This window comes from Callospermophilus lateralis, chromosome 11 (assembly GCF_048772815.1).
Source record: "Callospermophilus lateralis isolate mCalLat2 chromosome 11, mCalLat2.hap1, whole genome shotgun sequence".
NCBI classification, from domain to species: domain Eukaryota; kingdom Metazoa; phylum Chordata; class Mammalia; order Rodentia; family Sciuridae; genus Callospermophilus; species Callospermophilus lateralis.
In genome coordinates this window covers 25554547-25574765 of record NC_135315.1, presented here as the reverse complement: position 1 = coordinate 25574765, position 20219 = coordinate 25554547, and the positions used below count along the sequence as shown (strand labels likewise).

Here is a 20219-nt window from a genome sequence, read left to right as displayed (position 1 = left end):
CCCTTTCCAATACCCAGAAATCTGTTCTGAAGGTCCAGAGCAAATTTTGGAAAAATTTGTATGGACTTGAGAGTAGCTAAGACAGCTAGGAGAAAGGATGAGGGAAGGTGGGGCTTAGGTTCTAAAGTCCAAAGTGGGTCATTTCCAGAGAGATTAGGGGACTTGCTTCTCTCTGTCCCCAGATGACCCTGTCTGATTAATAAAAGGACCATTATTAAACAGGAATAATAATAGTAATACTCATAATAGTAACAATAGCAGCAGCTAACACTTACTGAATGCTTACTGTTTGCCAGACATTAACAACTCCATAGTGTGGGGATACTTATTTGTAGATAAAGAAACCAAAGCAGAGAGAGTTTAGTAGCCTGTCCAAGATCTCACACCTACATAGAGGCAGAGAATATTCAAACCAAGACCCTCTGGCTACAAAGCACAAAATACTGTGCTGCCTCATAAAGGTGACTCTACACACAGCTCCAGGCCCCCTGCAGCTACTCAATATAGATTTATTGGACAAACCAGTGAATCAGATTAGTGTATTCTAGGGCTGGGGGTGTAGCTCAGTGGTAAAGCATGTGTTAAACATGCTCCAGGCAAGAACACAGAAAGAAGAAAAAGGGGGGTGTTTTAAAATAGCCTAGGGTCGGGCACAATCAGAAACTGGCCCCATTCTTGCTTTTCCCTGATCCCTTCTAGCTATTAGAGCCACTAGCATGTAACATGAGCCTGTCCTAAGTTTCTAGGACTAGCACAGTGCTTGGTACTCAGTAGGTACTCACTAAATACTTGTGGAATGATTGAATGGGTGGGTGATTACCTCATTGCTAAGGACCCAGGACCTAGAATGGCTTTAAATGGTCTCGTTGACCTATAACTATTCACAACAGGGGTCACAAAAACGTGTTTCAGTGAACTGATGCAAACCTAGAGCTCAGAATAGTGTTCAAAGGTGACAGAAATCACAGCAGTGATGGCTACAGGCGTGGTAATTGACTATAAAGAGGCACAGAGAACTTTCTGGGGTGATGTACATATGTTTCATCTTTCATGTGTGTTGATTACGCAGGTATATACATATCCCTCAAAACTCACAGAAACGGGCTGGGTGTGTGGTTCAGGGGTACAGCACTTGCCCAGCCTGTGTGAGGGCCTGGGTTCCATCCCCAGTACTATAAAACAAAACAAAACAAAACAAAAAACCCAAAACAAACAAATAAAAAAAAAAACCCTCTTAGAAACTTCAAATCTGTACATTTCACTGTATGTATATTTTACATGAATTTTAAAATGAAAATAAAAATGTCCATCTGGGCCTTGGAAATGGAGACCCCAGGGGCCAACACTATGGGATGTGTGTAGGAAATGACAACTGACAGCAGGGAGTAGCCCCCAAAGCAGAGCTGGGTAAGCTGGGGTCAGCAGGGCTGTGCCTCTTCCGGCAGCCTGCCTCCCAGGAAGGAGGCAGGCCAGCGCCCAACAGCCTGGGGCCCTCTCTGCCCTTTGCTCCTGCAAGTTCCCACGAATGAAGAACACCCCATGTGGGTGCGGGGAGGAAGCGGGTGATTCAGACAGGACCCAGGCCATGCCCCGCCTTGGGAGCAGCCAGACACACACCCCCTCCCCTGGAGTACAGAGTGCAAGGATAGCGAGGCCTGTGGAGACGCAGCCACTGGAATGGACACTTGCAAAGGCCACATGCATGCACCCCTGGAGAAGGAAGGAGAGAGGGGGCAGGGCAGGGCCAGCAGTGAGTGCCCACTTACCAGGACTCTGCCTGCCGGGCCCTGGCTGGCCACAGTCACCCCGAGCCACATGTCCTCAATAATATGATGGTCAGGGTCACCTAAAGGCATGGGAGGGATCATGAACCAGGGCACCTCACCCCATATACCAGTGCCCCAAAACCCCAGAGGGCAGCAGTTCTCTTAGACTCCCAACCCCAGTAGGGCAGCCCCAGCTACTCCCCTCTCTCCTCTCCAGTCCATAGCTTTGGTCTCTACCAATCCCACATCTGCTCTAAGGCTCACTCTTTTACTAGTCACTAGACCAGAAATCACTAGAAACTATGTAAGCAAGCCTTGTCCTCTCGCTGTGCCTCCCCACCAGACACGGCTCCTCACTTTTCTCCGTGATGTCCATCCGTTCACAGTCGTTCTTATGGCCAGTGAGGGGACACAGGTACACAGCACCCGTCCGGTTGGTGTAGCCATCAGACACAGCGAGTTCCCTGGGGGCACCAGCCAGGAGCCTGGGGGCAGGGAGGCAGGGGGTTCCAAGCTCAGACTCTCCCAATCTCCCCCCAGCCAACTTGTCATTCAACACCCAGTTACTGAGTATTGGCTCTGTGCCAGGCTCTGGGGCTGGGACAAGAATGGACCCCAGCCCCTGCCCTCCAGGAAAGAGCCCAGGGTAAGGGAAGGCAGGCAGGAACAGACAGTAAGTGCCACAGGAAAAGGACGCAGAGAGACCTGCAGAAGAGGGTGTCTGAGGACAATGACCAGGGGTCACCCGATGAAGAAGGGGAGCAAGGGCACTTTAGGCAAAGGTACTGCATGTGCCAGGGCCAGGAAACATGAGGAAGCAGGGTGATTCAGAGCTCAGGCCCTCCATAGAGCCGAAGCCCAGGAACATCCGGGGAGGGACAGGAGGAGAGGGTGGGAAGGGCCTTGGAGGAGCCGCAGAGGGCAACCCAACCAGATGACATGGTCAGATCTGGGTTTTCAAAGGAATGTTTTGGCCTCAGAGAAGAAGGTAGAGGGGAGGAGTCCTAGAACTGGGTTCCAGTGACCTGACACTTTGAACAACGTGGTCCAGCAGCCCTGTTCCAGTGGATGGGCAAGGACTATTGCCTTGCCTCCAGAATCCATCTTTGGGGACATGACATTGACAATGAGCTCTTACAAGGGTGCTTAGAGCCCTGGCAATCCATCCCACACCAAAGGGGTGGCTGGAACCAGAGGGATCAGCCCTGAAATATTATCTCTGAGGATAGTCGTGGGGCCATGACCATCAGACATCCTCGTGAAAGAGGCAAATTCCTCAGCCCACCACTGACCTTCTCCATCGAATCCAGGGCACCCCTGCTGGAGAACCCAGTTCTTCCATGCCTCCTCCCCAGAAGCATCCCTGCAGCCTCTCAATGTTCTGCCAGGACCCCTCCTCGATCCTGATGATGCCAGTTTCCTGGATGGTAGGCACCTTTCAGGTGCTCCTCCAACTGGCCCCAGAAACATTATCACCTTGAGGCCCCAGGCTCAGAACTTGGGCTCCGGGGCTCCCATCAGACTCTGGAAGTGCTAAGCAAGGGCTGTGCCTGCAGCTCCTGCCAAGGACCTACTTACAAAGGAGGCAGGGAGTGGGTAGGGCAGGGCCAGGCAAGCTGGGGCCTGGAGTGTCTCCTCCCACTGGGATTCAGGAATGCACAGCCTGGGGTGCTGGGAAGGGGCGTGGCCTCTGCCTGCACCTCACATCTGCAGCTCAAACCTCACCCTGGGGAAGTGTTCCTGGGAGTGAGGGCTGGGCTTCCCCAAGAAGAGTAACATTATGAGATTAAGAGCCCCGCAGGGAGGCTGACAGGGAGCCACAGTGGCCTAGCCAGTCACCTTCTGCCTGGGATGGGGAGGGTGGCTCAGTGAGTCCACTGCCTGACCACCCAGGGACATCCACCCCCAGGGCTCCTAACAGATGAAGAAAGCCAGGGCCCCGTGGGAAAGGAACATCACAGCCTGGGAGCTGGTGACCTTGTTCTAGGATCTATTCTGTCTCCAAGGGTAATTTCCTCTCCCAGAGCCTGGATTATCTCATCTGTAAAATGGAAACAGCAGCTGTCTTACCCACCTTTGGGGGTTATTGGAGGAATAAATGGGTTCACTTGGTAAAAAGCTTTCTGACTATGAAGCCATGGCTGATGTGGTCACTGCTGTTCTGATTTCTTGTGGCACCAAGACTGGCTCTAGCATGACCCCAGACTCCCTTCAGGGACCCCAGGAATTTCAGTCCTACCAGGTTAGGTGGCCTGGAGCAGAGGGGAAAGGAACAGAGTACTGCCATCCTTTAGAAGGAGCAGGGGACTGGACACAAGTAGGGCTCCCGCAGCCTGACGATACCAGGCAGTCACTGAGGGTGTGGGCACTGGTGGCTACAGTCATTCTAGGGAAAAAACAGTATCAGCTGGAGGTGGAGGTCACCAATGATGACCTTGAAAGAGTGCAGGCTTCAGCGGTGAAGGGGACCCTAAGGAGCCCAGGTTGCGTTCCAGGGCATGCAACGTAGTGGAAATACTGCCCTCATGCTGCTCCTGCCCTGTCCAAGCTGCCGGCAGGAGGTGCCCAAGGAGTGGGGTCTCTCTGCCTCCCAGCTCCCTCGCCCCAGCCAGGAGGAGCTGAGGGAACCCTCCTTCTAGCTGCCTGAGGTACTGAGCCAGCAGAGCTGGGCATAAATGGCAACTGGATTAAACAAATTCCTACACCACCTATACCCACCCCCCTTGCCAGAGCTGCCTTGTGCCCACAAATGGAGGAGGGGGCAGGACCAATGCTTTAATACCAAACCCACATCCTAGGTCCCCCCCTCAGAGATTCCACAGGAGCCCCCCCCCCATACCCCCTGGAGTATTTTTAGCTCCTACTTGGCCCGCTCAGAGGCCCTTTAAGGCCCTCTGGCTCTCAGCCCAGGATCCAATGGGTCTCCAGCCAGAGGCCTGCGTGTGCATAGGGGAAGGCAGGTTTGCAGAGAGTCAGGTTCCTGCTTCCCAGTCACAGCCAGGTGTGCGTGGTGAGGGCTGGAGAATCCAGAGGCTGCAGGGAACCTTACTAATATGCAAATGAGATACAACTTGTTATGCAAATGAAAACCTCAGCTAGCTACCTGCTGTTGGGGCTGGTACAGATCAGGCAGTCCAAAAACCCACCCCTCTCAGATGAGCTTTAACCCCACTCCCAGCCAGTCAGAAGGCAGAGGCCACGAAGGGTGGCCCCGATGAAGCTCTAGGAAAACAGGAGGTGGGCCTGGCCTCTCCTGGAGTCAAGCTGGGCTGGGAGGGAGAGGGTGTGGAGGAAAAGATGGCTCAAGGGCTCTCACCTAGCTGCCTCCTCACCCTTGAGTCTGTTCCAGTCTGAAGGCACCTCCTGGCCTCTGGGGACCCCCTGAGTCCTGAGTTCTTCCTCACCCGGCCCCAGTGTTACTCCAGGGCAGCGCGAAGCTAATGGAGCAGCACAAAGTGGTAGAATTGGAGAAGGCTGGGGAATGGGGCCCAGGAGAGTTCAGGGCACCAAGTTGGCTCACTCCAAAAAGGAGCCCCCCACCCGCGCACTGGGGTGATGCTCAAAGAAACAGTCTCTATGATTCAACCTCACAGACTCCTTCATCTCTGGAGTGTGGGTGGAACCTGTGGAAAGAGGAGGAGGCCAGGGGATCTAGCACTCAGTCCCCTGCCTTATTTCTAGGGTCCTTAGCCCCTGGGCTCCTTCCCATGCCAGGCCAGGAAGCAGGAGGGGGAGGGGATCTGCTCTGGCCTAAAGCCCTGGGGTGGGAAGGGGCAGCTCCTAGATGCTCAGATGCCAGCCCTGTGCCAGCCCTGCTGCCCAAATTAGCCACCTCCCCAGAGGCTGCTCCTATGTCGGCTGAAACTGCAGCCCTCCCATCCTCCTTAGGCTGCCCACACAGCCCCCTCTCCTCCTGGTGACTCAGCCCAAGAACCAGAGCAACACGCTGGAGGGAAGGAGAAAATGAGGACAGCAGAAAGAGGCTGGGGGGGTGCTCCAAGTAATGGAATAAGTACAACAGACTATTTTTCCCGTTTCTTCTCCATTTCCCCGGCTCTTCAGGATTTTTCCATATTTGACCCCGCAGGGCATTCTTCAAGTCGTCTAGCCTCAATCCCACTTGCTGCAATGGACATCATCTTCCTCCTTGGTTTAGCTCTGATGGAGTCCCTTTCCGCTGCTTCTTTTTCTAAGATCAGCCTTCCCTACCTCCTGCCCACTTTGAAGCCCCTTGGCCTGGACTGGTCATTGGAGAGAGTCCAGGGAAAAGTCCTTCAGCCTGAAGCTGCAGTGCTGCTTCTGCTGGCACTAGCAGGAGAGGCTGCCGGCCACCTGCCCAGGGAAATGTGTGTTGGGAAAGCACAACAGGTTGCCCAGCTCCCCCTGCCCCAAGTATGACCTCATTTCTAGGAGCTGCAGCCACTCCCACCTGAGGCCTCCCAGACATCTTTATTTCCAAGCAAGTGAGGAAAGGAGAGGGGGCCCAGAGGGATCCCCTAGAGTCTGAGATCAGGCCAGACCAGGGAACAGCAAAGCAGGTGCTGGGGTGGATCAGTAAAACCACCTCCCAGAAGAACAGTACTTCTGCCTCCCAGGACTCCTCATGCCTCTTGCTAAGAAGCCCAAAGTGCCAGGCACCTCTAAATCCCAGCAGCTGGGGAGGCTGAGGCAGGAGAATCCCAAGTTCAAAACCAGCCTCAGCAACTTAGCAAGGCACTAAGCAACTCAGTGAGACCCTGTCTCCAAATAAAATAACAAAAAAGGGCTGGGGATGCGGCTTAGTAGTTAAGTGCCCCTAAATTCAATCCCCAGTACCAAAAAAAAAAAAAAAAAAAAACAACCAAACAAACAAACAAGCAAACAAACAAAAAGTGCTTTGGTCCTCATTCCTCCCTTACAGAGACTGGGAGCTTGGGGCTGGGTTGTGGGTGGAGAACAGAGATGAAGGTGATGACACAGCAAGGAGTGTCCACCTTAGGGTTTTAGCCATTTCTGGAACAAAGCCTTCTTTAAGAATGCAAAAGCTGTGTTCTTCCCTCCTCCTGTCCCTAGGATGAGGTTCAAATACACATGATTTGCATATAATTTCAGGGGTCCCTACATCTCCAGGAGACCTTCTGTGAACTCCAGACAAAAGGCCTGTTCAGGACCATGAAAACTTTGGTTCTTCCAAAAGGATTTTGAGACTAAAAGAATAGAAACCTGCAGCTTGACCTACTAGCTCCCTTGAGCTCTGTGCTCAGACAGCTGTTCACATCTGGCTACACAGCTGGTTGCAGCTAAGCCCAGCTAGGGCCAGCTGACTTTTCCAAAGGGCCAGGGGGCTGCACTCTGTAAGATGATATGAATCAAGATAGAGAAAGAACTACCCCTGGGTGAGACTAAGGATACCCAATGGGGAGACTCAGAAATTATCTAGCACCACCTGCCACTCAAAGGTTCAGCAACTTTGAAACTCCTCCAAAAAGAAGAACCCCTTTGCTGGGCTATCTTGGGTGGGGCCCATGGGCAAAGTGGGTGTACCCCATCCTGGCTTCAGTCTGAGAGCCTCTGGAGGGTCCTTGGAGAATTAGGCACATACAGAGCATTTTACACACACTATCCCATAAAAGTCCCACTAAAACCCCGTGAAAAAGGCATGTCGTTCCTCTTCTGCTGACATGTGAGCAAACAAAGTCTCAGGTGTTAGTGACAGATCCAAGACAAGACTCTGGCAGTAGGACTTTTCAGCCGCTTCTCCCTCCACAATGCCAAGTTGCCTTTCATAGGCCAACAGAGGTGGGGAGGAACATATAGATCCAGGTCCAACACTTTTTTAAGGAAAAATTGGCCACTGGCAGGGAAATACTTGCTCAAGATCACACAGTAGAGAGGGAAGGGCTGAAGAATCGTTTTTTATTCTTTCTTCCCAGTCCAATCTTCTCTTTCCCTGTGTTACTTTATGTCATGGAGATTCTGCATCAAAACACCTGAAAATTGGGGCTGGGGTTGTGTGAGGCACTAGGTTCAATTCTCAGTACCACATATAAATAAAGAAATAAAATAAAGGTCCATTAACATCTTTATACACACACACACACACACACACACACACACACACATATAAAAAAAATTTTTAAAAACTGAAAATTTCTGGGCTAGGGTAGAAAAAAAACATTGCTATAGAATCTTTCACTGGTGGTCACTCAGGGCCTTCAAATGATGGAAGGCTGGCCAAAGCCAGACTGAAGTTGCTAAACCCGGCTGGGAAAGGTGTGGTGGCCCTACCCTCTGAGAAGAAAGCCAGATGGGGGAGAGGCTAAGTCCAGGTAGGTAGGCTGGACAGGGGCTGGGCCAGCAGGGCAGGGGCAGGTAGGTAGCTGAAGCAGAGTTTGGACTTTGAACACTCCAAACTTCAAGTTTCTGCAGGCCTCAGTTACAGCTGGAGCATTTTCAACCCAGTTTTAGGCTGACCAGGTCTTCTAGTTTAGCCAAGTTAGAGACCAGGTAGGGACAGATGCCTAGCAGGTCACCTAGGTGAAAGGGGCCTGCCTGATTTGTCCCAGTCACTGCCCTTTCCCGGGCAACATTACCTCCTCCAGCCACCCTCTTTCCCCAGCTGCCAACCTCAGCAAACTGAGCCCATGCAGAGAAACCTCTGAAACCCCCAGCTCTTCCCGCTCACACACGCTCGCAGGTTCTCCTTGCAGCTGTGGGGAAGGAGGACAGAAGGAAAAGAAAAACACCATTTCCCTCTTCAAACCAAAACAAACACACTCAGGGCTGCCGGTTCAACATGAATCTGAGGAATGCAGGGAAGAGGTCTGGTGGGAGAGCCCTACCGCATGTGGGTGGGCGCCAGAGACCAAGCCTGTCTTCTACTGCCCCTTCCTCTAGGAGTCGGAGGGAGCCTCTGGACAGCTCCAAACACCCAGACTCCCCATCACCTCACTGCAACGCCAAGCAGTTGAGAAGGCAGTCCAGGCTGGCTCTGCAGAGGGCGTGGTTGGTGTGGCCACAGACTAAATGCAAGGTGTTAGTGGGGGCTTAAATGCGTTTGCTGCGGATTCTACCCAGGCAGAGGGGAATGAGGGTCCGCTAGGTGTTTATCTTGCAGTTTTCCCCAGCTTCCAGTCCCGCAGAGAAAAGACCAATGCTAGGTAGCCGGTTTACTAGGGGCTCAAGCAACAGAGACCCCACTTCCGCTCTCGGGAGAGGTCCGAAGGGTGGAAAGGTGTCGTCTAGACAGGTTCTGGCAGAGTCAGCACTCGCCAATGATTACCGCTCCCCAGTCCTTCACTTCCCGCCAAGCCCGGCAGTCTGAGAGCTGCCGGGGTACCCGCCCCCTTAATTCTGGGTCACAGTGGCCAGTTGCAGCGGGACTGGAAGTCAGAGGCCCAGGGCTCCCACCCAGCTCCGGATCCGCACCCCCGCACATACTCTCTCCTTCCCCACCCTCGCCACACGGACTTACAGGTATCGCTGCTGCCGCTCTGTCTGCCGATGGAGGGCGACCGAGTAGCCAAAGAGGCTCCCCGGGTTCTGGGCCTCCTTCACCACCAGGAATCGGGTGTCCAGGTTGAAGGCGCAGGCGACGCGACCGCCGGCCGCCACCATCAAAGCGAGCGCGCAGAGCATCCGGCGCGGGGCGCGGGGCGCGCGGTTGGGGCCGGGGCCCATGACTGAGCGCGAGCCGGGGCGGGGACCAGAGCGCTCGAGGGCGCGGTGCGGGGAGTGAGGACCTGTTCACCTGCTCCGGGCGCCTTCAGAGGACACTCGAGCCCGCCGCGCCGTGGCGCCCGGAGCTGATCAGTTTCTCGCTCCTAGCCGGCTCAGTTTCACATCTGCCCAGGTCTGCGCCCTCGGATCGCCTTCTAAGGTCCGTGGATCTATTCTCACGCCAGTCCGGCTGCCGGGTCACCGTCCCTACACCCAGAGCACCCGGCCCCCAGCTTGTCCCGGCCGCGCCCCCTTGACCGCGCTATCGCCTTCTATCCCGGCCAGGCGGCGGATCTGGCCAAGCAGACCCGTGGACCACAGGGAGGACGCGAGGGAGGGGTCCCCCGCGGCGTGCGCCCCGCCTCCTCACGCCCAGCCCCGCACCTCCCCACCTTGCGCGCCCAGTCCGGGCTCCGCTTTCCTTCCGGGGAAAGAGAAAAGGTCCCGGCCCCGCCACCGCCTCTTAAAGGGGCAGCACCGCCCCTCCCTTCTCATCCTTCCTACCCCGGCTCCGCCCTCTTCCCCAGACACCTGTCAGGAACCCCTAAAGGCTTGAATTTCCTCTCCCCGCCCCTCGCTTCTCCCAGGAACCGTCTCCTCCAGAGCACTACAGATTGAACGGGCGGGGCCAGGGGTGGGATTTGTCTGGCCGCTTCGCTGAGGCCGTTTCTGCCACTTGGAAAGGCCGTTCCAGGCGCGGCCACCTCGGCTGTCCGGGCTGGACAGATGAGGCGATGGCATATCTGGGAATCGACGTCTGCGCGCAGCTGGTTGGAATGGTGAACTGGCTTCCACAGCGCCGTGAATCCCTAAGGGATGACTGACGGTCTCTGGGCGTTCTTCTCGTACCCAGTACCTTCGCTGTCGGTCGGGATTTATTTCTCCTGCTCACCCACTCCCACCCTTCGTGATCCAAGCTGGGAATGGTTCGTCAGCAAAGCCAAACAGATATTTTGCAGTGGTAATAACCAAGCATCGCTAATTGTAATTAGCAAAAAGACAGCATTTTCTCCTGGGCAAAGCCTTCTGGTATCAAGGGATAAGGCTGTCGATATGGAAACGAGTTTCTCCTTAGAGCGTACTGCGTGGCCAGAGAGTTGGGTCCAGACTGAGCCCATTTCTCATCCACTCCTGTCTTCAGGGTTAACAGAATCCCAATGGCCCCTCCCTCATCCCATAGCTCAAACTGTATGTTTGGAGACTGGGCGGGGACACCAACCCCCACAGGTGTGTAGTAGGTGGTGCCAGATGGAGGTAGGTGGAGGAGGCCAAAGATCTCATAATGGACAGAAGACTCAAACTGAAAGGGAATTTCAGAAGATAACTCTGCACTTTGAATCTAACACATTTCCCTTATTGTTTGTCGCACGAAGACCCATTTCCCCAGCAGTCTTTTTTCTGTATACTCTTACAATAAGAAGGAAAATACCACGTATTAAGCACATATAAAGCAGGCAATACACTAGGTTCTTTATAAATATCATCAATTCCTCACATATTGAGATGTTAACTATGTTTTAAAACAGGAAAATGTAGGCTCAGCGGTGTTAAACAATTTGACTAAGGCCACACAGCTAGGATTTCTCTGTTACTTCTGATTCCAGTCTTATACCTGACCTAAAGTCCTTCTTAATCACCTATGCTAATAATTAACAGTTGTACAATCCTTAGAACAGATCCAGGTTTGGTGGGACCTGTAGCTTGTATAATTTGGTACTCTCTTTAAGGAATAGAATGAAAAGACGAGTAATACAAAATTGGAATCAGAGCCTGGGAAGGGGCCCCAGCCTGACTTTACAGTTTACAAATCATTTCATCCTTGTGAGATCAAGATTATCATTTCAATTGCCTTAGGTCAGAGGTTACCTAGATGTACAGCATCATGTGATTCAGGAGAGACCCGGCTATGGATGGAAACCGCTGAACACAGCTGTATCTTTAAGAGACAAACTCCAGGCAGATGTGGTTCAGCCAGGCAGACGTGCCTAAACAATAGCAGCTGCGATAACAGTCCTCTCTGTGGTGTTTGGGGAGAGGACACTTGTCCCTGTCTGCCCTTAGGATAGCATTTGTTCCTAAGCAGTGACCCGGCTTCTCTCATGGTCAGTCTTGAGACATCCAGGGTCAAGGAACAGGAAGTTGGATGAAAGCTGAATGTTGCCTTTGCTCTTCCAGTGGCCTCTTAGCTCCTCCACCTTGTTCCTAAAGAAGGGAAGATGGCCAGGGTCAGCAGGGCAGGGTTCAGGGTGGACATTCAGTGTGGGCAGGGGTCCTTCCCCAAACAGCTTGGAGTCCTGTGATGACAGATGGCTCCACGCCAGGCCTTATCTCTTTGACCATCCCAAACAGGAATGAGCAGCATGTCCGATCTGGGGCCTGGGAGCAGGAAAGGGATGAGGGATGGCTTTTCCACTCCAGGGGAGTGTCCAGAGGGAATGTGGGAGCAGGAGCTGGGGCGACTGCTAAGGGGAGGGCCTGGCTAAGGAATGTAGGGGAGTGTCAGACAGATCTGGAAGAGTTGAACTTGGTGTGAGGGGAGATGTGGGAGACTGGAAGGGTCTGGGCTGGAGAGATGGGGGAAAAAGAAACCCAAGTTCATGCCACAGACAAGAAGTCCTTTGGTTTTTATTCCCATCCACAGCCTCATTTCATTCCCCAGTTGACTTGACCATGTCATGTCCATCAGTCAACTTTTCCCCAGGTAGAAGGGACCCACCTAGTAATGCAGACTGAGAAACATAGGCACGTTGACGTTTGCTGGTGGCTTTTAAGCCCCAGACCCCCTGCTTCCCCTAGTGCTACAGGTGATGAGCGGATAAGAAAATCTGGTGCAGCCTCCTTTGGCAATGGAGGCAGATTCACAAGCCCCTTCCTGCCTGAACACTGGCCCCAACCATGATAAAAACCAGAGTCGACCTCCTCTCCTGGCTCTCAAGCCCTGTGGGACCCGCTTGAGAGGCTGGCCCTGCTCTACTGAGACCACAAGCATGTAAATAATAAACCCTTTTAAGCCCTCGAGGGTGTGTGTGGCATCCTTTCTTCTTGACATCCAAAAGAAACTTTGGATGAGGTCCCTCGGTCTCTGCAGGTGACCACAGGAACGGGCAAGCTTCAGGTTCGGCTGGAGGGTCAGGGAGCGGCGAAGGAGTATCTGGACAAGAGGGAAAGAGTCACTAGCTGTGGTGATCCTTAGGAGAGAAGAACAGCAAGAGTGTGGGGGCCCTGTGTGAGGTGAAGTTTCCCAGCCAAAAAAGTGACAATGTCAATATTCTTTAAGGGCAGATCCTGTTCATGGAGTGCTTGCTGTGTTTACCCCAGTCTGCCAGCCCCAGGAGAGGTAAGGATTGTGTGCTGGAGCCAAGGGGTTGAGTGCAGATGCTCTCCTGCCATCTCTCCTTGGGTAAATTCCCTTCCTGCTCTGGGACTCCATTGCTAAAATGAAAGGGCTGGGGGAAAAAAGAAAAAAAAATCCCTTATCATTCTTCAATCAGCGTTCAGTGTGTCCCAAGCCTTCTTGTATGTGTTTAACTAAAGAGACTAAATCTCTGCTCTTGAACTAAGACTCAGGTCTCTATCTCTGACTTGAATTGAAAATGCAAATTACTGGGGAGGGAGGGAGGGAGGAGGGAGGAGTGGCCAAGCATAAATGGGTTTATCTGATTTCCTTCCCCAGTGACCCAGATGTGGGCCTAGCCCAGGCCAAGTCTCTGGCTCAGAATTCCTCATCCTCAATCCTCCACTCAAGACCAGTAGGGATATATCAGTGCAGGACTGAGTCCCCCTCTATACCCTCGCTCCATGGGTATCAAAAATGAGCGAGGCCCTCTTCCAAGTCCCTGCTATGGAGCCTTGGCATCTGGAAAAATGAAGCCTTCTTGCTGGCTGTGTTCTATACTCAGGTGGTACAAGTGGGCATCTTTCATCTTTCATCTCCTCATCTCCCAACGTTCATGTGAAGCCCTCACCCCTCACTCCTTTCCACTGAGGGCTTCACATAAATATTGACTAGAACATGGGCTCTGTGTTCACCTACGTGGCGACATGTCTCTGAATATTTTATATATATTTGAATGTGGGAAGGGAGCTGATATTTATTGAACACCTACTATGTATGGCCCATCCGTTTATGTATGTTACCTTCTAAGAACCCTCTGAAGTAGTTGTCTCCCAATTTACAGATGAAAATACTGAGATACTCAAGATACATCAGGTGGGAGCACTTGCTCTGATATGCTTGGTACTACCCCCAGGGCTGCCTGACTCCAGGGTCTGATCCTTTTCCCCACAGTGGGATCCTCAGGAACAAGGTGTAAGACGTGCACCTGTCCGTATTGACCTTTTTGCCAGAGGCTCTGATTTGTTCACTGGGTAGGGTCAGTAAGACCCTCGAGAGGGGCTAAGTGAATAAATGACAGTGGCATCCAGTTTGCACCTGGTGCATAGTCCTGGTCTGGGCACCCTAAGACTTTCCCCACTGAAGACCAATGTCATCACGGCTTACCAATAGCTGAGTTTTGTCACTTTCTTTGAAATGGGATATGATGAATGTATATCTATCACCCAATGGATGGAATATAGTTATTTGCCCAGGTAGAAATAAAAGACTAAAAATGTGGGCAATCCTTTCTCCATTGTGTCTTTCTGAGATTTAGGTAAAAGTTATCCTGCAGTAACAACTCTTTTTTTAGTTGTTGATGGACCTTTATTCTATTTCTTTATTTTTATGTGGTGCTGAGGATCACATGCACTCTTCCACTGAGCCACAACCCCAGCCCACCCAGTCCACCCCCCTCCCATCGACTCTTGAACCAGCTTTCTCCAGGGTTCCAACCTCTGTGGATGTTGTCACTAAACCCAAGTTCCTGGTGGGAATTTCCTCAGGTGCTATGACTCAGGGCACACCAAAGTGACCCACATGTGTCCCCCAGCCTGCTCGGCTCCCAGGGGTTCATTTCAGTTGGAAGCCTGGACTTCCCCCTCTCTCCACCCAACAGGGACAATCCCTGTGTATGGCGGGGTTCGCCTTCTGGGTATCTTGCCACCTTTCCGTCCCTTCTCCCTGGATCACTGCAGTCTTTCCTGTTGCTGCCCTGCCGCCAGCTCTCCCCACATCTGCACAGCAGCTGCAGCCACGTTCCCTCCTCACTCTCCTCCTTATCACCACTTGTGGCTCCTCTCTGCCCTCAGGACACTGTGCCCTCCTTGAAAGGGCTGGGCTCATCTTTCCATCTGTCCATGACCTCACTGCTTCCTCTTCTTGCTTCCAACGCCACACACAGGAGTCCCTTGCTGTTCCCAAAGGAACCATGCATCTGCCCCACCCTTCTGCTGTTCCTGCTGCCAGGCATCCCACTGTCCTACCTCCCACAAGTCATCTGGGCCACCTGCTATTCTTCTAGGAAGCCGCAGCTCAGAAGCCACAGCCTCTCCCTGCATCACCTGTCTGAGCTCCACGGGAGCAGGGATCCTGCCCTTGGGGTTACCAGGGAACTGTCCACCTCTCCAGCCTGGCTTCAGCCCCTGACAGCTCACAGAAACTGGGCATCAGCCTCCTCTGATGGACAAATCTCGTGGTTGTCCTTGGTCCTTTGTCCCAACCTCTCTAGGGTGGCAGCAGTCATCTGTTGAACTCAGGTCTGTGTTTTGGTGAAATTCCACCCCGCCCCCCATCCTCTTCTGGTCCTCCTCCCTTTCTCCTCCCAGCACGGCCCCCACAGGACTCCTCAGCCCACTGGGCTTCTCCTTGTGGTCCCTCATTTGACCTTTGTTTGTCACTACTCTCTTATATGTTGATGACACCCACCCAGCTCTGACCTCAAATCCTTGCCAGCCACCTCCAGCTGGCTGCTGCAGGCTCCCAGACACCACGTGTCCATCAAGTTCCCCTTGTGTCCCCCTTGCCCCACAACCTGCTCCCCCTGGGCCAGCCTCTGTCTCAGCACCTCCTGCTGAGGGGGCAGGATTCCATGGACACACCACACTGGGCTGATGGCTGCCACCCACCTCTGCACATGCAGGTCACTCTGCCAGAACATCCTTGACCCACTTGTCCTCTTGGAGAATGTCCAATTTTTCTTGGAAATCTCTCATGAGTTCCCACTCTTCCTCACACCCCCCCCCCCCCACACACACACGGTCACTTGGATCTTCTAGGCCTTGCACTGACTGCTGACGTGGGTTTGTAGCATGACCATAGACTGGTGGGACAGTGGCCTTGAACAAGTCCCTTTACTTCCCTAAATCTCAGTTTCCTCCTCCATAAATTGAACTTGAAGACACCAAACTCATAGGTTTGTTGAAGAAGCAGAAATTGGGCCCAGAAGTATGTTCCTTGCTCTCTAGGTAGTAACTGTCCCACTCAGTGTGAGGACACCAGCACACTTCCTCCCCCCGACGACAGACGCTGACATTCGGCAGGTCTTCAACCCCTGTATGTCCAGCTGAATCCAATCGGCCACACAGTCATTATGGGTGAACTAAGGAACCCAGTGGAGGTGAGCAAGAGGCCAGCTCTGTCTCTTTAATATCCCCTGGTTCCTGGCCCCTCCCCCACCCCGGGATCCTGTTGGGACAAATGTCTTGGCTCAGTGGGTTGAAAAGGAAAGTCAGAATTCTGAGGCGTGGTGAATCGCTGTACCACTGACTCACTTCCTCCTCCCTGCCTGCTGTGGACGACAGAGGTCTGAGTAATACAGGTGGAAGCCTCCCCCAGGCCCTTGTCCCTCATCCTAGCCTGTGACCCCAGGAGGGCCGTGGAGCCAGTTGCTGTGGGTTTAAAACCTACTTGCAAGTTTAAGCACAGCTAAGGTGTTCGCCCTGTGGGGCAGACTGAGGGTGGAGGCCCCTGCCTTGCCCTCGGGAGCCCAGTCTGGTGTGCAAGGCCTGGTGCTTTTATGGAGTTTGATTTGGGCATCAGGAAAGTACCTCCTCCTGGGGATGGTGCTGTCTCCTTTCCTGGCCACCCCGGGATGCTGGGTAGGGCAGAGGCCTATTAAAATCCAGGGAGCGGCCAACAAGGTGGTCTGCACCTGTAATCCCAAGCCACTTGGGAGGCTGAGGCAGGAGGATGGCAAGTTTGAGGACAGCGTGGACAACTTATCAAGACTTTGTGTCAAAAAAAGGGGTGAGGGGGCTGGGGATGTGGCTCAAGTGGTAGGGCGCTCGCCTGGCATGCGTGCGGCCCAGGTTGGATCCTCAGCACCACATACAAACAAAGATGTTGTGTCCACTGATAACTAAAGAATAAATATTAAAAAATTCTCTCTCTCTCTCTAAAAAAAAAAAAAAGAAAAGGAGGCGGGGTGGTGAGGGGATGGCTGGGGCTGTAGATGGGTGGCATAACACTTGCCTAGCCTGCACGAGGTCTTGGGTTCAACCTCCAGCACCATAATAAATAAGTAAATTTTTAAAATGCAGGGTGCCCTACCTGGTAGGGTGGCCTCAGCAACCTGACAGAGAGGAAGCAGGATGTGACAGCATTGCCAGAGAATAGGCCCTGGAGTACTGATGAGTCAGGCAACTGTGAAGGTGGGGGAGGGCAGGGAGGCTAGAACATGAGGAGGCCAGACAGAGAAAGGCTCAGAGGGGCCTGTCGGGGAGGGGCCGGGCAGGGTTCCAGACAGCACCCCACTCACATGCACATGCACCCCTCTCTGGTAAACTGTTAGCACCTGAAGACAATGGCAAAGGGGTTTCAATGTTCTGCAAAATCCCCCAGGGCTTTGGCCCTTTCCCTCTGGGGGTCCCCTTCCCCACGCTGCCCTGGACCTCAGGGACTCCCTGAGTGGAGCAGTCATACAAGACTGAAGGGACATCAAGGCTAGTCCTTCAAATGGCAGAATCGCTCTGAGCAGCCACCCTGACATGTGTAGCTCAGAAGCAGTCGGGCACAGTCCTCTTCATCTGGGAATGGCACCTGGGGGTGCAGAGGCAGGTGCGATGCAGGAGGAGGGGGAAGGGGCTGTGAAGTCTGAGGGCAGGAGAGTGGGGCAGAAGTCACAAGCACATTTGCCTCCAAGAGCCGTGCTCAGGGGGACACTGTGCCAGGCCCAGGAACTGGGCTTCAGCCTGCTGGCCTGGAACTGAAGGAAGCCGGGGGTGTCACCCAAAGGAACAAACTGACAGCCTTGGTGGATTTCAGAGCTTCCTCTGGGAAGGACACAAGAAGACCATCTGGGGCAATGCAGGAATAGAGAGGAGAAGGGGCGGGGGTCTGTCCCGCAGGCGAGGGGAGGTAGAGATGTGGATGGACTTGAAATACATTTTGAGGAGGATGAGCAAGGACAGGAGCTGGTGGGTTGATGGGGACACAGGCTGAGGGGCAGCAGCAAGGCTGGCCAATGAGTTAGGGGGATTCCTAGGGTCTCCTGGGTAGAAATGCAGGACCGGCCAGCAATCTTTCCAAGGTCCCAGGACAGGAATGGAGACAGGGAGACCAGAGACCACAAGAGACCCCAAGGCAGCCCACCCCAAACCCACCGGCAGAAAGAAATACCGATAGCCTTTTCCTTTTGGGGTTGCCTGGGGCCTGCCAGCCCGGCTCCATGTGTTTGGACTGGGCCACAGGATGCTCACCCACGACAGCTCCCAGGGTCCCACTTCCTCTGGGCCTTTAACCATCTTGCACCTGGACTCCACCCCCTGCCCTCCTTCCTTCCCTCCAGCCCTCTTGCGGTTCCAGCTTTCTTGGTGGCTCTGGACGTAGCCCCAAGGGACCCCATTTCATTCCATGGCATTCCATTATCTGCACCCAGGATGCCCTGAGAAGAACTCACAGGGACGCTGGCCCACCCTCCCCACCAGAGTGCAAACAGAGGCAGGGGGTCCCCTCACCCCGGGGGACTCTCACCTCTGAGCCTCAGTTCCTTTATTGGCAAACAGCTGACCACCATGCCTGACTCTCAGGCCTGCAGGGAGGACTGAGTGAGGTCAGCCACACGGGAAGCACCTGGCACGGGGCCCAGCACACTGCGCCTTCCCTTCTCTTTCCTTACAGACAATCGTCACCTGGCTCCGAGAGATCCTCTCTTTCCCTCAGATCTGACCCCACTCACAACCCAACCCAGACGCCCTACAGGCCACGCTCTAAGCCCAGCTCCCCCGCCACAGCCCAAGGTCCTGGGCCAGCCACCCTGCCTACCTGCAGTCCTGGTCCTCCCTGCTCCCCGTGCTCCCCACACAGTCCCAGCTGTGAGGTGGACCCCCTGCTTTCCTCGCTCACCTGTTCCCTCTGCCCACAGGCTCCGGCTTCCTCTTGCCTGTCCACATTTTCTCTTCCCTCACCACCTTCCCTGGGGCCCACGGGATGCTTTTCATTCTGCCCTCACCATGGCTCTCCCTCCAATAGAGTATTTGTCACATTTGGTCACCTATGAGCTTGTCTCAAGTTGCTGAAGCTCTTGGCACTTCACTTCCCTTATGTGTAAATGGAGCTAATCGTACCCTAACCATAGAATCATTGTAGAGAATAAATGCAAACGTGCAAGGTGCCTGGCACATAGTAATAACTCAATAAATGTTATAATGTGGTGGAGGGTAGCAGCAGTAGTCTGGACCCCAAATTCTTGACCTTCAGGAAAGCAAGTTCATACCTCATTCCCTCCATCCTGCCATAGCCCCTACTGCACTTCCCCGCTGGAGTGGAGATCAAGAACTGCCTCCTCCGACTCATGGAAAAATCCTCCTTTCCCTCAGGGACCATCACTGTGGGACATGAGTGTTTCATGTCAAGGTAAGCTGGGTGTGGTGGCACATGCCTGTAATCCCAGTGGCTTGGGAGGCTGAGAAAGGAGGATCATGAGTTCAAAGCCAGCTTCAGCAAAATTGAGGCACTCGGCAACTCAGTGAGACCCTGTCTCTAAATAAAATATGAAATAGAGCTGGGATGTGGTTGAGTGGTTGAGGGTCCCTGAGTTCTGTCACTGGTATAAAAAAAAAGTCAAGGAAAAAGACAACTCAAAGCTACTGGGGACATTAGCACTAGCTGATGGGGAGAGGTGCCCAAAAAGTTTTCCCTGGGCTCAAATGGAGGCCCCAGCACAAGAGAAAGTAGGCATCCTGGAAAAAAACTGGGCTAGATTTTTTATGTACATTCATCTTTTATTCTTCATGACAAGCCCTTGAGGTCCGCCATGCTATCCTTTTTTTAGAAAGGAGACACAAGGCCCTGATGCACACGGCGGCTCAGGGAGCAGGATCCTCGACTCGCTCTGCCTATGGGGGAAGGACTCCCGCCCAGGCCAGCTGCCCACTCAGTCAGGGAGGCTGTGGGTGGAGTGGGGCGGAAACAGCCACCAGAAGTCAGGGGCACGCGGCAAACAAGGGTGCCAGGAAATGACCAGGACCAGGGGCCCTTCCTCCCGGCCCGCCCTGTGCCCCTGGCCGCCTGCCACCTTCTATTCCCGGTGCTCCCTCCAAGGAGACAGAGAAAGCTGGACCAGAATCCCCGGGGATGGTCCTGAATGGGAGCAGGAGGATCTTGAAGCCCCAGACCAGCTCCTCTAGGTCCAACCCTCTTCTGTGTCCTAGGAGGAGGAGGAAGACAAGGCAGGGTCCTTGAGGTCTTGTCCTGTGTGCCCAGCATAGGGGAGGGGCCAAGGGCATGGTGTGGAAGGTATTGGGCAGGAGGCGAAGAGACCTGGGCCCAGCAGTGACCACGACCCCCAGAGGCCTTCCATCCCTCCAATCAGCTTACTGTCCTGGAATGGCACCTTCTAGCCAGGACAGTGCAGTTCTGCTCACTCTTTTGCTCACTGA

The 20219-nt window shown here is 53.6% G+C and overlaps 1 protein-coding gene across 2 annotated transcripts in view; it reads right to left on the bottom strand.

Moving 5' to 3' along the window:
- Itga3 (integrin subunit alpha 3) overlaps nucleotides 1-9803 on the bottom strand; it is a 28726-nt gene extending 18923 nt beyond the window's left edge. For both annotated transcript variants that reach the window (XM_076869190.1, XM_076869191.2), the window contains exons 1-3: nucleotides 9220-9803; nucleotides 2124-2251; nucleotides 1767-1846 (exon numbers count right to left, since the gene is read on the bottom strand). In XM_076869190.1, the coding sequence (XP_076725305.1) occupies nucleotides 1767-1846; nucleotides 2124-2251; nucleotides 9220-9425 (414 nt within the window). In that variant the 5' untranslated portion in view covers nucleotides 9426-9803. The remainder of the gene's footprint in view (nucleotides 1-1766; nucleotides 1847-2123; nucleotides 2252-9219) is intronic.
- Between the last annotated feature and the right edge of the window lie 10416 nt (nucleotides 9804-20219).